The sequence below is a fragment of the Cyprinodon variegatus genome, unplaced genomic scaffold (genome assembly GCF_000732505.1).
Source record: "Cyprinodon variegatus isolate N-32 unplaced genomic scaffold, C_variegatus-1.0 Scaffold1503, whole genome shotgun sequence".
NCBI lineage: Eukaryota > Metazoa > Chordata > Actinopteri > Cyprinodontiformes > Cyprinodontidae > Cyprinodon > Cyprinodon variegatus.
The window spans coordinates 9,509-26,522 of NW_015151956.1; the positions used below are offsets into that span (position 1 = coordinate 9,509).

At 36.1% G+C, this 17,014-nt stretch overlaps 1 protein-coding gene across 4 annotated transcripts in view; it reads right to left on the minus strand.

The window, feature by feature from the left end:
• Positions 1 to 8,826, minus strand: part of ring1 (ring finger protein 1) — an 11,282-nt gene extending 2,456 nt beyond the window's left edge. For 2 of the 4 annotated variants that reach the window (XM_015403467.1, XM_015403470.1), the window contains exons 1-5: positions 8,565 to 8,826; positions 4,100 to 4,200; positions 2,555 to 2,715; positions 2,056 to 2,280; positions 518 to 838 (exon numbers count right to left, since the gene is read on the minus strand). In XM_015403467.1, coding sequence (XP_015258953.1) covers positions 518 to 838; positions 2,056 to 2,280; positions 2,555 to 2,715; positions 4,100 to 4,177 — 785 coding nt within the window. In that variant the 5' untranslated portion in view covers positions 4,178 to 4,200; positions 8,565 to 8,826. The remainder of the gene's footprint in view (positions 1 to 517; positions 839 to 2,055; positions 2,281 to 2,554; positions 2,716 to 4,099; positions 4,201 to 8,564) is intronic. The other 2 variants (XM_015403468.1, XM_015403471.1) reach the window with 1 other exon arrangement.
• Between the last annotated feature and the right edge of the window lie 8,188 nt (positions 8,827 to 17,014).

Consider the following 17,014-nt stretch of genomic DNA (forward strand, 5'->3'; position numbering starts at 1 on the left):
TGCTATTTTCAATGACTACTTATTTTTGTCCAGCTTTAACATCGGTATCGATATCGGTTATCGGCTACATGAGTTTTAAAATATCGGATATCGGCCAAAATCCCAACATCGTGCATCCCTAGTTTTAGATAGAGGTTAAATGCACTCTAACTAAAACATAGCTAATTAAAAAGGTAGCAGTGCTTCTTCTATGCAAACTGACTTGCCTTGCTATTCTTACGCTTATGATGATTAAAAATGTGCATGCATTGCTGCAGCAATGTACATATTGGTCCATTTGTCTATCTTACAGGTTCGGTGCCTTGCCTTAAAGTACACGAACAAAAGTACACACGTGTTTCAGGAAAAAAAATATCAATTTAGTGACCCAATAGTTTTTTTTTTCATGAAGAGAAAACAATTTAACAGCTTCAGTCACTTTTTGTTTCTACAAATAACTTTCCAAAGAGGAAACTATAATCTTCAAATCAAATGTTCAAACCACCTGTAAGAGGTTTGTAAAATAATTTGTTCTGACCTGGTCTGGTTGTAGTCGGTGGCATTGACCAGCTGAGGGTGTGGTCTGAACACCAATTCGATCTCTGAGACGGGCCCCTCCTTGTGGCGTCTCAGAGGTGGGGTCGGGCTCCCACTGTCCGCCTCGGGGCCCGAGCCGTCATCAGAAGCCCGCTGCCGCTTGCGACTCGGCCCCGCCTCTGGGGGAGTCTGGCCCATGGGATGGGGCGTGTTGGAGGGGGCAGAGTCATGAGAGAGGTGTGAGCGAGAGTCGCCGTTATCCTCCCCGCCACTGAAGGTGGTGTTGTCACTCTCCTGAGTGGGTTTCTTTACTCTGTGATTCCTGTGAGGAGGTAAACACAGACACAAAAAACAAACTGAGAAATAACTTTTAAAATGTTTAACACCGTTTTAAAATGATGGAGATGTGATGATCTCATAATGTTTCCCAGGCAACGGTTCTGAATATAAACATTTTGGATGAAGAATTACACTTTCAAGTAACACAGAAATAACACAAGGGGGCAGCAGAAATCTGCTCAGAAGTCTATTAGTATGAGTTAATTCTTGAAAATAAATAACGGGATGCAGAAATAAAGCACCTGCAGATGATCATTTATGCTGATTGTGAATAATTAATATAACTCTAAATCACAGAAATCTATTCAATTCAATTCAGTTTATTTCTATAGCGCCAATTCACAACACATGTCATCTCAAGGCACTTTACAGTTCACCAGATCATCCAGTTAAATTGATTCAAGGTTTAATATCTAAGGAAAACCAGTTGATTGCATCGACTCATTGACTTAAAGGCAATTCCTCACACTAATCATGTTTGTAGCGACAGTAGAGAGGAAAAACTCCCCTTTAACAGGAAGAAACCTCCAGCAGAACCAGGCTCAGTGTGAGCGGCCGTCTGCCGAGGCCGACTGGGGTTTAAGGAGACAGAAGCTGAGATACAAAAAATCAACTGTAAAAGGCGGCCAGTCACAGTCAGAGAAACCGGACTACACTGAAAAACAGGCCGATCTCAAACACCTATAAACAAAGGTGTTGATGGCAGAAGCACAGCTGATATTTCTCTCCAGGATGAGGCAAGGCTGCTATGAGAGAATCTAAACTGAGAATTTGTGATATAAACTTTATAACTAGGCTTCAGTTAACAGTAAAAGCTTAAGAAAAACTGAGATAATAGCTGAATTATATCTGGGCCTGCTATTACAAAGTTTCATTTGACATCTTCATCCTTAAAATAAAGGTTTTTGTTTCTACCAGCTACAAAGTAAGCAGTCACTAAAAACTCAAAGATCTATTTAATGATTATAGAAAATGTTTCACTAAGTTAATAAAATTTTAAAAAGGCAGTAAATTAAGTTTCAGGACACATGTTTGTCGATAATAAATGTTGCTATGAATGCTAATATGTTAAAAACAACCAAGTTATAAACATGATTTAAGAACAAAAATGTACAGTGATGCAGAACAAAGCTTATTGGGAAGAAAAAAGAAACTCATTTAGATCACAGTCACCCTGATAACCTCCCTTCCCTCCCACACCTCTCGGACCTGTAGCGGGCCTGTTGGCGGAGCCCCTCCTCGATGCTGGAGCTCAGCGCTTCCTTGTTGTGCAGCCTGTTGAGCCTCTCGAGGACGGTCCGCTGATGGGCCTCATACTCATCACGACTCGGATAGATTTTTGAGATGAGTGCGTCAAAGTTGGAATCTCTGCGCAGTGAACGTCTGGAGACCAGTTTCTTCCTACAGGTTGGGCACTCCTTGTTCCTACAGTGCCATAAAGACAGGCAATAATATTCTCAAAGTGTGGTCAAATACTTATTCTACACCTAAATACATGTATGATTTTTTTTTTTTTTACATCAAAGTTGTCCAAATAATAATCAACATTACAATTAAGTTGTACAGCTTGGACCTCCACAACAAAGCAAACAGTGAATTAGTAGCTAAATAAAAGTTTAAATAAGAGTTCTTGGAAACGGAGATATCGCTAAAATCCTCCGCCCTGAATGACTCAGCATCAAATGGTATTTGTGCTTACCCAGATCTCAGAGCAGTGACAATGCAGTCTGAACAAAAGCGGTGCAGACACTCTTTGGTGGTCATTGTGTTCTTCAGCATGTCCAGGCAGATGGGACACATCAGCTCGCTGTGCAGCGAGCGAGGAGACACCGCCACTTCAGTCCCATCCACGATGGCCTCCTATGTACGCCCACAAATACAGCTTAATTCTGGTTTATATATATATATATATATCAGAATTATCAGTATTTTAAACACTACACAAAAAAGGAACAGTTGACATAAATAAATGTAGAAAAATATAAATTGTATTTGAACAATAAATTGGGGGGGGATTATAGATAATTAACAATGTGGCAAATATCAATAATCATAAACAATAACAATATTAATTCAAATAAACAGGGAGACGGGAGTTTTTAAATCAGACCGACAGACGGAAGCTGTTTTTGTCACGAGAGGTTTTGGCTTTAATGTGCCGCAGCCTCGTGACAGAGGGGAAGAGTCTGAATTAGTTTGTGTCTGAGGTGGGAGAAATAAACTCCAATGTTTCCTGCTTGCCTTGTTTTCCTGGATGCTTAAAATTCCTGACAAAAAGAGATATTACAGCCAATTTCCCTCTCAGTTCAGGAAATGATGGCTGCAGGCTGCCCTTGTTCCTGGTGGTGGCAGCAGAGTATAGGTAACGATGGACAAGGAGAGAATGGAAGGAAACCAAAAAATACATTCTCTGCTGGGCCTTCTCATGACAATTTATATTAAAACTGGTCCAATTTCTCCATTTCACTGAAAACCAATAATATTGTCTAACGATTAGAAATGGAATAAGGAAAAACCTTTTTACATTTGTGATTAAGAAAGGCATTTATAATCAGATTTATGACTTTTTTTTTAATCTCCATTTAGAAATATCAATTCCAGTATTTAATAATGGATTAATAAATAAAATTTATAATTCCTCTTTAGAAATTCAATTTAAAATTTGCAATTTGAAAATGCTTTTCAAATTAGATATCAAATTGCATGATTAAAATGTGAAATGGCTTGTTTTCTTATTTAGTAACTCTATATGTCCTCCATAGCAGATATCACGGTCAGTAAATATCGATGACAGATGGGAACATACCTGCCCTTTTCCTTTATGAAGGTGTATTACAAACATGTTATTAGTGTCACAAGGTGGTGGTTTATAACTCAAGGTGACAAATGTCAGGCACTGACTTTTCCCCTCTATCACATTTTTCACGACTTTAAACAAAGATTGTTCTAGGTCAGCAAGTCATGGTGACATACCGAAATGTTAGTGATGTCTGCGGCCTTCTTTAACAAAGACTACCTTTGTTTACCAAAACATAGCTGAGGTGTTATTCTCTTTTTGGTATACTCCTTTAAAATATGGAGTTTGAACCCCTCAACCCTGTTAGGTCAGATCCAACGTATGCATATCTATTAGAAACTCGACAAACATCCGCACGCAATTCACTTTTCACACATGATGAAACATTCTTGTCCTGTCAAGCATACAGAGAGTTTGATTAAGGTCTTATTGTTTGTTGCAGCTTACCTGAGGGCTCCTGTGAAGCTCATAAAGACTCAGCTCCCAGGTCTTACTTGGAGCCTGGACATTTACAGGAGCTGCCATGGCTGCTTCCAAAAATGACCGAACTAAAAATAAAAGAGAGAGAAGAATGTTTAATATTCTCATTAACAATTTTACCCCAAACGAATCAGTCACATTCTAAATGTTGAAGATATATTTTCCTTCCGTTCTCTAAATAATTCTGAAGTTACCTCCTTTACATGTGGGAATATTTGACATGAGGTCTTATGATCTTCAGGCTAAAAGTTGTTTTTTTTTGCAATAAGCATATTTTTGAACATGTTATCTTGTTTTACGATTTGTTAATAATTAAAAAGACAAGAGTGCAACATTTTTCCCAAAGTATAATCATGTTTAAAGCAGACTTTTCTCATGATTGTAATTCAATATAAATTAGCCTAACCAAAGCAAGCCATAAAAAAACATAGCTAATTAATAAATAATTGGCAGAAAAGCTTCTCCATTTGTTAGTATTTTAATGTTTTCAACCTACTAATGAATATATCAGAATTTCTCAAGACCCAGGTTATAGAGGCTGTTAAAATATTCCAGATATTTTTTAAGAAATACTAAGAATTTGTACAAAGAAACTACAGGGTGGAAACAGAACTTAAGGTCAGTGGTTTTGCAGCCTTGCTCCTCAGGATCCGCCGTCCTGTACGTGTTAGATGTGTTTCAGATGACAATGGGCCCCAAAGAGCAGGAGCAGGGTTGGGAGCCACTGCTTTAGGCAATAATAGCTTTTGACATCTAATTTCACAGTAAAACAAGCATGCACTGTGACAAACAAGATAACACAGCTTGAGGGTCACTGAACTTAAGTAGAGCACAGATCAGTCAGCAATATCTAGTAATGTTAACCAAGCATGTGTCAATAATTCAAATTACCTCACAGATTATGCTTTATAAAAGAGAAATTACTGCCAGTCCACTAGGTAAAATATAGGAACAACCTGTCTCTGGAGTTAAAGATGGAGATTTTAAAGGGATGTTGTTGAGTGTACATTACATTTATTGTGAAAAGCCTCTACTACCCCTGGATTCCCTTTTAGAATACATTTATCTCAAGGAGACAGACTTTGTTCATGGTTTTCTAAGTCGCTTTGCTTACATCTTACAAGGTTTTTTGTACCTGAGCAGGTCAGCACATTGTGCGTTGACAAACACTGGAGGCTAAACAACGATCTGCGATGGATGGTAATTCACATACAAAAAAAAAAAAAGACTTAAAAAGGTAGGAACTAAAGGGTGTGCACATTTTCATTTTATTATATGATGTTTAATAACTGTCCAGTACATAACTTCCCTACCAGAAAATATTTATCTGGGATAAAATGTGATATTATTTTAATAAAATTGTTATTGAGGGTGTTCAGGTGGTGCAGTGGTTAGCGCGCCCGACCCATTTACAGAGGCTTTAGTCCTCAATGTGGTCGACCCGGATTCGAATCCGACCTGTGGTCCTTTGCCGCATGTCCCTCCCCCTCTCTCATACCCCTTTCCTGTCAGCCTACTGTCGAAAAAAACGAGCCACTAGTGCCGTAAAAAAGTGTTATTGAAGGTATTATCTTCATAGACTGATCGATACAAGATTTTTCTTTTGAGGCCGATACTGATTATTTTGAAATCAGTCTAACTGACCAATTTGCAGGGCTGATGCTTTTGCCGTCCCATTTATTTGGTCCCTGGCCACACTGAAAACCAGTTAACCCATTAGTCGCTCCTCAGATGTGACCAGCTCCCTTAATGGTCATTTTGTTAACCAAGTATGTGAGTTTAACCAATTAAAGAGTTTAACTGCTTTCCAGTGTGCTCTGGAACCAGAAGGATCATGGAAAAGGTAAATTAACTGGGTAAAATGTAATTTCAATAAGGATTTGAAAATGCAAGCTAAAAAAAAGAAACGGAAACGGAATGAGAATTAACCTTTTTAAATTTCTGATTACAAAAGTTATTTATGATTCAATTCAGTTTATTTATATAGCGCCAATTCACAAGACATGTCATCTCAATGCACTTTACAATTCAACCAGATCATACAGTAAAATTGATTTAAAGAAACACTATATCAGGGTTATGAATTTAGTTGTTTAAATATCCAATTAAAAATAGGATTTGAAAATAAATTTCAAATTCCATTATATAATAATATGTTAATACATACTATTCACAGTTCCTCTTAATAATTAGATTTAAATGTATTATTGGAAAATGCTTTTCAAATTGAATGATTCAAATGTTAAATTTGAAATGGCTGCTTTTCTTTTTCAGTGACTCTCTGGGCCCTCCATACTAGAGTGCCTGAAGAACTCATTTGCAGATTACAAGAAAATCGTATTACTCAAAAAGATCCTTTAAGATGTTTAGCTTGTACTTAAAAGGGGACATTTCAAAGTTTCAAATAATTTTTTTCAGGAATATTCTTAAGTTTATGGAAACAACCTCAATAGATTCTTAAAAAGATAAAGATGGAGGAAGTCTTGTGGTCATGAAACTAATCTAAACATCTTTATATATCGGCCCTTTATTTATCCCATTTGACTTGTCTCTCGGTGCACGGAGGTGCTGGAAAAATACTCCAATGCCCAACCTGTCATTCCTTGGTGAGAATATAGAACATAGTAATTACCTATTGCAGTGTTCTGTGACAAAATTATGACACATGAGGCCAGGGTGGGGTTAGTGGGGGCAAAGAACATATAACAACAAGCACTCAAAAAAAGAACAAAAACAAAAAAACAACACAATGCAAGAGTGCACTATTTAGTTCATTAAGTGAGCCACACAACCAAGGTTACAAACTCCTAATCTCCAGAGGAAAACTGATCATATCTTAGTGCGACTGAAGCTTAAAGCCGATTGCATTTTCCTAAATAATTGTTAAAGTTAACTGTAAAAGCCAAATATGGAGCAAAGGCCAAAACAGTTGGGGTCTCTTCCGTCAGCGCCATGTCATCGTGAGAAATCAAAATAGTATCTAACTGCAACAACTGATCTATAAAAGTAAAAGTATCTTAAACTAAGTGTAATTGTCTTTCATATGAGCAGGTAAATGAGGTGATCTGCCAAAGGAAGGAGGATAATGGCTTTTTTTATTTTTTTTATCTTAAACATAAATCATCTTGTTCCATTTTCAAATTCCCTAACTTGGCTGCTCAAATTACGGGGAAAATACATTTGTCTAAAGAAAAATAGACTTAAATATTAACATTTTGCTATGTTTTTCAGTACAGGGGCCACAGTAGGAGCCAGTTCTATGGGAGCATTGTCCCCTGCTGACCCCTGACTAGAACCGCCCATGGTGTCTACTAACTTTGATGTAAGGCAAAGAAACCAATTCCGTTTTCTGTCCTTGAAACCAGATCAACACCCAAGGTCCGTGCCTAACTGTGCGTGATGAATCAACCAGACGTTATCACTGTCCTGTTGCCAGTGAACTCTAGGTTAAACTCTGTTGACCTTATCCCTGAGTTTAAATATCTTTAGAAGGTGCTCCTGAAACTTAGCCAACTGTGGGGCCACTCTGGAACCCACGATTTGATAAAAGTTTAAATTGGTTTCTATTTAGAAGCTGCAGTATTATGAGCTATAAAAACTGGTTGATGCAAAACTTGCTGCTTGTTTCTTGTGAAGCAACACTGTTTGACAAAAGACCAGCTTTTTCTTGTAAAGCAACCCTTTCGCTGTAAATCAGTAATTCCATTGGCTTTTATAAGCTTTATTGCCATACTTTCCGGAGAAATGACCAAATCATCACTGAGAAGGTGCCAGCCGGGCGTGTTGCAGCTTGATTAAACATAATACAAAGGGAGTATTTGGCAATCAGGGCAATATTCATTGTCTTCTATTACCTTTGCAGATAACAGTTAGTCACTGGATTCATTTTCAAAGTCACATATCTAAATGACGTTGCTTTGTGAACTGGGACTTACACATATATATATATATATATATATATATATATATATATATATATATACTATTTTTTGTCAGGTTGTCTTTGATTTTACAAAAGCAACAGCATTATTCATTTATGAACTATAATTTCATCATCGATAAAGACACTTTGTATATCTATTTAGCTGTTTATAAAGGTTTTGCCTATAACTTAGACGATGCAGTTAAACTATCAATAGCTGAAAAATAGATAGATTTATGGAAAGAATGTAAAAACACGCCGTCTAAGAAGAGATTTTAAATTGCAATATATATAGTTTATGATACATTAACGGTGATTTAATAATAAATGTTATAATGCCATAACTAAAGCTAAGACGTGACATTTATTTAGGTCAGTAAACAAGAATATCAACTTCAATTCTTCTCATGTTCCGGTTTAGGTGGTGGGGGGGACGATTCATCTCGCTTTACTTCGTGTAGATTTCTAACTAGAAATGGACAAAGTGAGTCAATCAAAGCAGAAACTCACCTGACGTTTAAATGATGGACAGCTGACGGGGCTAACACAAACACACAACACTTCCACACTAACTTCTCACTAAATAACGCTAAAAACACAAAGAGAGGCCAAATACTTGTCTGAGTCTTTGCACAATCAGGAGAAAAAACAGACTAAGCCTCGTTTTGAGGATGAGCGTGAGAGGAAAATAAAAAACGCAACATTTTTCTTTTTCTCCAACACGATCAGCTAGTTAGCATTAGCGATAGCCTTGTATTTCCTCTTCGTTCATTTCCGGCCTACTAAGGAGCAGGAGGCGTTCTGCTGCCACCCTGCAACCGTGTTAAGAATTACACCTCCATTAGATTCCAATTAGACTTTTTTNCAACCGTGTTAAGAATTACACCTCCATTAGATTCCAATTAGACTTTTTTGAATTCCAAATGACGATATATATATATATATATATATATATATATATATATATATATATATATATATATATATAAATCCTCATTTTGATTTATATCTGAGTTAAGTTAAATGTTTAAGGAAATTAATGACAAACCCTTTAAGGTGAAAAGGATTCCCCTTGATGCTGGCATATTTGCTACACTTCAAAAAGAGCATGTCCTTATTATTATAATTCTTTTTTTGATTGTTTGTTTTTTGTTAATCTACTAAGTCTTCATATCCTCTTTTCTAAAAATTCCAGATCCACCATATATGCAGAGGCACCAAGTAACAAAGTACAAATACTTGGTTACCTTAATTAGAAACTGTGGTTATTTATACTTTACTGGAGTATTTTTTTTTTTTGACAAATTTTTACTTCTCCTTATATTTCTTTGCAATTATCTCTACTATCTACCCCTTACATTTAAAAAATAGAATTGTTACTTTTGTTTCTTTTCAAGCCCATTCTTACTATGGCTGTTGGTATTTAAAAAAGACAAACTAAAAACCATCAAAAATAATTAGTTTTATGCTGACAATGAATTTACTTGTGGTTAAATTTGGTGCTGTAGCAACTTGTTTGCCACGTTCCAAAATAAATAGTTCTTCAAAATGCTCAGTTACATTTGACACTGCTGCGATTAGTTATAAAACTAAAATAATCTAGTGTTGAAGAAAAATTATCCTTTAATAGGCTAGTGCAGTAAAGCATCTGTCCACAACATTTTCTGCATTTCTGCAGGGTTTTTTATTATTATTATTCTTGTTCAAACCAAAAAATTTTGTCTGCTTTTACTTTGGCTGTATCACTGCTTGAGTTGGATGTTCATTCCCTTCAAAATCTGCCCAAAGTTTGAAAGCTAACTGAACCCCTCTTATGCTCTCCCATCTCTACTAATAATGATGCCATTGGCATTGATCTAAAAACTCCTGTAAACCTTAATATAGCCTGATATGAAATAGTATTAAATGTTTCTAAGAATGTGTTTGAAGCTGAACAATAAATAATACTCACATAATCTAAGACTTATTTAGTCAATTTTGCATATATACCATCTAATATCTTCAATTATCTTCAGTCATTATAATGAATTTTCTTATTTTATCTCTGAATTTTGGAATGTGATTTCCATATTGTTCTTTAATCGGACCAGATGCCAGGAAACTAAAATTTAACTATGAACTTCCTTCTCCCTTAACTGGCAACTGGCGTGCTAGATATTACTTACATTTATACTTCAGGGAATACCTGTATGAATCAAATACTGTTAATTAATCCTGCATTTATAAGATATGTCATTTAATGATTCCTGATGGGTTTTTTTTTTAAATATAATTTTCCTAATAAATGACTTGGATTTTCCCTCCTTACTTGGAACTGCTGTTATTAATTCACTGTCTGCTCTACACTTAATTCATTCTGTCTAATCATACTCAACAGTTTCCAACTGATTACAACAACTACAAATCCCTTTTTTTTATGATTTCTTATTTTGAGAAGCTCCATGTGTGTTGATAGCAGCAGCACAGCTGACATTTCTTTCTGGGATGGTGTCACTGCCACAAGGAAACAGACCAGAAGAAGCTACAAATGACAAGAAAAAGTGGATGGTTATTAGTGGAACTAACAAATGCAAAATGGGGCATTAGAGATAGAATAAAACAGAATTATACAAAAGTCCTCCAGCAGCCCAAATTAATAGCAGCATAAATAGAAAATATGTAAGGATCACCAACTATTTTTGATGAGGCATGAGAAAGGTAGAGCCAAGTTCAAACTTCTTTCTGAGCTGAATTCTCCCCCATTGGATTGGGCAGGAAAGTCTTGATCGCAGTCTAAAATGTAATCAGGGTGTCTGCCTCACAAACTAAAACAGGACATTTGTTCCACAGGAGAGGAGCCAACAAATAGAAACATCAAATTAAAATTGATTTAAAACGAAAGTTTGTTAATCTCTAAGTAGCTACTGGGTTATTGGTTCAGATAAATACTAATCCATAATGGCCCCTAGTGCTAAGAACTTTTTCACTCTCAGTGTATTTGTAAAACAAATTCAAAACCATCAGTTCAGAATTTAGAGGTAATTGAAACCAATAATAAAAAAATGTCATATCTAAGATGAAATTAAATTTTGGTCTGACAGATTTGTAATAATAGGAATAATTTAGTGGCAAAGCAACCACCAATATACTGAGGCTACTAGCGCTCAGTGCAGAAAAGGTTCAACTCCTAACCTTGATGCTTTTCCTGCATGTCATCCTTTGCCTGTCTTGTCCAATTGATGTCAATAAAGGCCATTAATGCAACAAATTTTTAAAGCAACCATCATTTTAAAATGTTCGTTTAATGTCAATAGTAATCATAATCCCCAAATTGTCAGACCATCGGATTAACTTCGATGACCCTAACTTTCTGTTTAATCAAAACAGAAACCAAAGGATCAAAGGCTTTTCTTCCTGTGGTGTGCCTTGTTAAAAAATGAAACAATAACAGCATATAATCATGACTGTCATAAAGAATTGTAAGAAACCATTTATCCTCCCATAGCGTCTGTGGTTCATGCTTTCTGAATAGGCTGACCAGGGCCTACAATGAAGAATGCAGACAGTGAAGTTTACCAGCTCTGTACATTTGGTTTCATCTTTTGAAATGAGGACCTTTGATTTCATATGTGTCTGACAACAATTGTGAGAACTGGCTTGGATTTAGCTGGAGTGGTTTTAGGTTTAGCCACAGACTAATTGTTGGGGCCTCGGGGGGTTTGCTTTTTTTCAGGTGTGAGTGAGCTTCCTGTCACAGAAAGAATGGTGGCTGGGCTGACCCATGTTCCTACACACCTGAGAACAATTCTCAGTCAAGATGGCTAGCGTGTATATAAGCCATCTCTCTTTACCCATAAGGGTTAGACATCCACCTAAACCAGGAATATCTTTCCTGTTGAAATTTGTCTTTTTGTTTATTTCTTTTAATGTGGATTCTGCAATTGTTCCAGACAACCAGTGAACCTCAGTTCATCTCTGATCTTTATGGAAAAGGTGTCAGGTTTGGTGGAAGTTAGTAGAAAAGGACCCAAATGCAGAGATGAAGAGGCAGAGATGTTTTCTTGCAGATTTAATTTAGATGTAGATGGAAACAGAAGCACCAATCCAGGAATATTAAACAGCTAACCAAAACTCTGAGATGCCAGGGAGAAACATACATGAGAAGTGAAGTAATGAAGAGAATACAGCAACGAGGAACTGCAACAGGAGGTGTATATATGAGAGACAACATATGGGCTAATCAGCTGATAGGGAGCAGGTGTGGATAGAAGCAACTAGAAGGGAGCTAGGGGAAAGGAGACTGGCACAAGGGGGCAACAAAGAGTAACTCAAAAAATACAACAATGATTAAATATAACTGGAAAACAACTACAGTAACACAAAATGGAAAAGAAACCAATGACCAGGAAAACACAGAATGATATAAATCAAAGTGTAACTGAAAACTCCAAAAGAAACTTAAACAGAACCAAAAAGGGTCTTACCTGTGTTCAATTGGAGTTCCCGCTCTCCAGCATAAGGTCTCTTTCAAGTAACGCACTCAGATCTCACATTCTCCTGGACCTCTGGTGTAAAGTCTACAAAGCACACTGGCTCTGTTTGAAAACCTGGGCTGCATCCTCCAAGGACGCGGTCTGGATCCTTCGAAGACTGGATACTTCAAAGTCCTTGAAAAATAAGGAGACCGGAAGAGTTTTGGCTGTGAAATCAAACAGGTCTACCCTTCGGCAGGTTTTACCGCGTAAGCTCTATTGCTTAGCAACCGTGAAAGTTGACTCAAAAAGCAGGAAAAGAATGAAAACTGAAGTTTTCAAAACTGTTTGTTTATTTATTTAGTTTTTATTGTAAAGTGAACAAGGACTACATTAACAAGAATCCAGAGTGGAATAAAGGTTCCAACCACCGGGAGCAGGAACAAATCAAATCAAATGTAATGATAGAAACCTTAGTCAGTTAAATAACATGCTGCTGTCATTCTGCACATCTCTGATGTTGCTGCTATTTTCAAATATCCATTACTGTAGAAATGTCCATAGCATATTATGGGTATTTATTCCCCAGTTTTATATTTAAAACGCCCTAAAAGTATTTTATTGTTCATATTTTAACTCTTCCCTATTATGTTATTCCTATACATTTTTGTAAGGTCCACATTTGTGTGTCCACTTTCAATAATCTTTCTGCTGCTGTAAATTTGCCCATTGTGGGACAATAAAGGGATTTTCTATTCTATTCTATAAAAGGGGTAGAAAGATATAAGTAAATCTAAACAATGTATGTATAGAAATATATCTGCAAAATCTCTAATATTCAACAACAAAAAATACTTAGTTAAGCATATTGTACAAAACAGCAATAAAAAAATAAAAATCCTATCAGATTTATAGTCCCCACCCTGCAGATATATTAGAATCTGTCCTTAAATTACAGCCAAACCCATTTACACAGTAACAGATTAAAACCTTTAGATAAATCAAACATTACAGCCACATATCTGACTCAATAACCATTAAAACAACTTTTTTCATTAATCTCAGACGGAACTATTCACTGACTTGTATTATATTAAACTAAACTTCCAATTTTCACCACTGCTCGGCGCCAAGTAACCAAGTGACCTCGGCACCGCGCTATGACGTAATCGGCCTTCGAATCTGGCCTTCTAAGGACGCGTCCTAGGTTTTCGAACAGCGCAACTGAATCAAACCCCTACAGATCCATCCTGCCTCCCCTTCATCCCTCAAGTAAGCAAGTCAGTCACATTGGTTGTCACCAACCAACTCCTTCCTGATCAGCCTGCTTTCTTACCTCAGACCAACCAGAAAGTTCAACTAACTTCCTGCTGTTCACTGCTTCCAGATTCTTGTTGCTTTTGTAAATAAAACGTTAAAACTCACTGGTTCTTGTGTGATTCAGCATGTGGGTCAAAAAACTACAAACATGGTGGTGATTTAAGTGAGAAAACACCTTAATATACCTTGGGGAGATGAGTGCGATATTTTATTAACAAACGAGTTTTACTGTACCTTGAATTAAAGTTCAAGGGTGTTAGAGCTGGTTGTAGTGAGAGTACACCCTGGTTACTAACCTTCTGCAACTTACTCCTTAGTTAGGTTTGCTTAAGATTCTATATACCAAATTGTCATTCCAAAATTCCTAAATACATAGTGTGTCTCCCATGTCATGGGTGGCTTAAAACCTGTAAAGTTGTGTATAGCTATATGAAAAAACCTACTGGGTTTCTGCCATAATGAGCTGTGGCTGCACAGGTTTGCTAAGGTAGTGACTGAAAGACTTCAATTGAAAGCTCTGACGTTCTTAACCTCAAACATGAATAAGCTGGGTGCTACAATTTTTACTTTGATCACATCATGCATGAACATGATCCAACCATTACTTTTAATGCTTATCCACATGTTTTTTTTTTATCAGGTTAAACAATTTCTGTAGATTTAGCTAATTTTAGGCCACTCTTAGAATAAGTATTTCAAATTTTATAATTTTGTTTATGTACTGTGATTCTAATGGTACCAGAAGGTCAAGATACAGTAAACAAACAGGTTTCGATCTTAAAACGCTTTGTATGCTAATGATTGGGTATTGTTTAAATAAAGGGTAATGGGAGGGGACATATTAAGTGGCTTTCAGTTTATAGCTGATACTGGAGGCACTTTGTGCCTACTGTAACAAAAGGACTCCAACATTCATCTGTGGGGAATGTGGGTTGGAATCTGACCAAGTAATGTACTTTTGTCTTTTTAATTGCTAGGTCATCTTTGTCAGTTTAAAGGTATGAAATCATCTTCACATGCCACACATATTACTAAGGTCAAACCTCTCTTCCCCAACCTCTTCGAGATCTAGTCACAAATGAAAAACATAATTTAAAAACATCATGATCACTTGAATAAAATATGTTCAGTTTACAAAATGGTTATAACACAGGGCTCAAGAGGCGGAATTGAGGGGTCATTTTTAAAATATCCTGGGGAAAACATGTAAAGCATATGTTTTTAATTCTTATTTTCACTAATGTAGATTATGCAAATCTAACACTGCACTAAACATCATAAGTGTGGATTTCTAGATTTGTAGATTTTATTAGATTATTTAATGCAGTTTCTATTTTTGGCTCAGGCTGTTGTGAACACAATAAAATAAAAGAAAGAATGATTAAGAATCCTGGGTTTCCAAAAATATTGAATGTTTTGAGAATCTGAATCTGGGTTTGAAGAATCTCTATTAAATATAAGATTATCTAGTTAAGGTTTAAACAGACTATTTTAGATTTAAACAAGAGATGATCAAATAAAATGAATAAAAGAGAAGTTAAATACGGCTTACTTCAGTGTTTACATTTAACAGTCATACAATCATTTCTCCAAATAAAAAAAAAAAGAATTCCTATTTTGTCTGTGTTTCTATATTTCTCAGAAAGGTTTCGAAATGTTTTCACATAAACTATTTAAAATTGTTGGGGGGTTCTCAAATCCACTATAGTCAATTAGTTAATAATAAGTAGCATATATTGGTCAACTCCTTCAGCACAAAAAAAATACGCTTTTTTTTTCATTTCAAAATAAAAGTCTTAAATAAATACAGGTAACCAGGGTAATTTTAACACTGTATTCAAGGATAATTATGAAAGCTTACTTATTTCACAGAAAAAATTGCCCTTTCACAAGTAATTTCTATCAGAAATCTACAGACCACCAGTCTCTCAGGTCACTCCAGCCTTTTATAAATCAACAGTAAAGTTTATGTCCCACACTTTATGTTCCGCAGAAATATGGACTTAAAAAAAAAAAATAGATAAAAAAAACAGCTGTCTACAGAAGGTGTGGAGTCGTATTAGAGTGGTATGGTATCAGGAAAAAAAAGGTCTCCAAAGTCTTTCCATACCATTCTTTTCAAAACAATAAAGGCCGACAAACATTCAGAGATCCTGTGGTTGCTTAAGCACAGGCATCTAATTATAATTATAGACCAGCAACATACTTTGACTACCTTGCTTGCCCTTTTGTTCCTTTTATAAAATACAAAGGTTTTTTTATTTTATTTTATGAATCCCAGATTAAAGTGTTTTGTTTAAAGGGCAAGAGCCACTTCAGGCTCGGACTGGTAATCTGTAATATCGGGCATTTGCCTGGTGTGCCTGCCCTGATTTCAGCGTGCAAGGGCTGGCCCTCCTTAAATCATACCAGCCCTGACACTTACTCTCTGATGGAAGCACCTACTCTAGAAGTAATGCAATGTTAACTATCTGTATGAAGCATGCAGTATATATGGCCCTTCCTTGTCATGCACATCCTTGTGACAGTTGGCATATGGTGTAATTTTCTATTTATTCAAACTGTAAAATATTTGCAACAAACTAAATTATAATAAAACTAAAAAGCTTTCTTTAAACCAAACTACAATGTTCCTCTTATATTTGGCAAATTTATGTTCAAATATTTAGCAAAAATATGTTGCGGTGCATGATGGGGTTTTGCATCTAAAGGCTAATGTTTCTTATGTGAATTGTTGCAAGGTTGGGATGTTTCCCAATCTGTCAGTGTAGGACACTGTCTATGGGTAAAAAATGTTTTCTTTAGACTTATGGCCTAAAAAAATCAATAGACTTTGGTTCAAATTGGCGAGATTTTGTATATCCAGGTGGTTTATGAAAATTTTTTGGGCTGGAGAACGTGATTCAGCGAAGGTGCTGTATGTGTGAGTGGATGTCTGGCTGCATACATGCAAGTATTGACGTTACACAGCAGCAGTCACTGTCGTGTCTGTGTTAATAACCAAAGCCAGTAAAACCGCATTATAAAATTCTTGGTGATGGTTGTCGTGTGATGCTTGAAGATAGATTGGTTAATCCACAATGTGTATTCGTATTGTGTTTCCCATTTAAGAGGCATGCATTTGACTGTGCTTCTATTTTTTTTTTTTTATAATACTACCGAGAGATGTTATCCCATAAAAAAATAAAA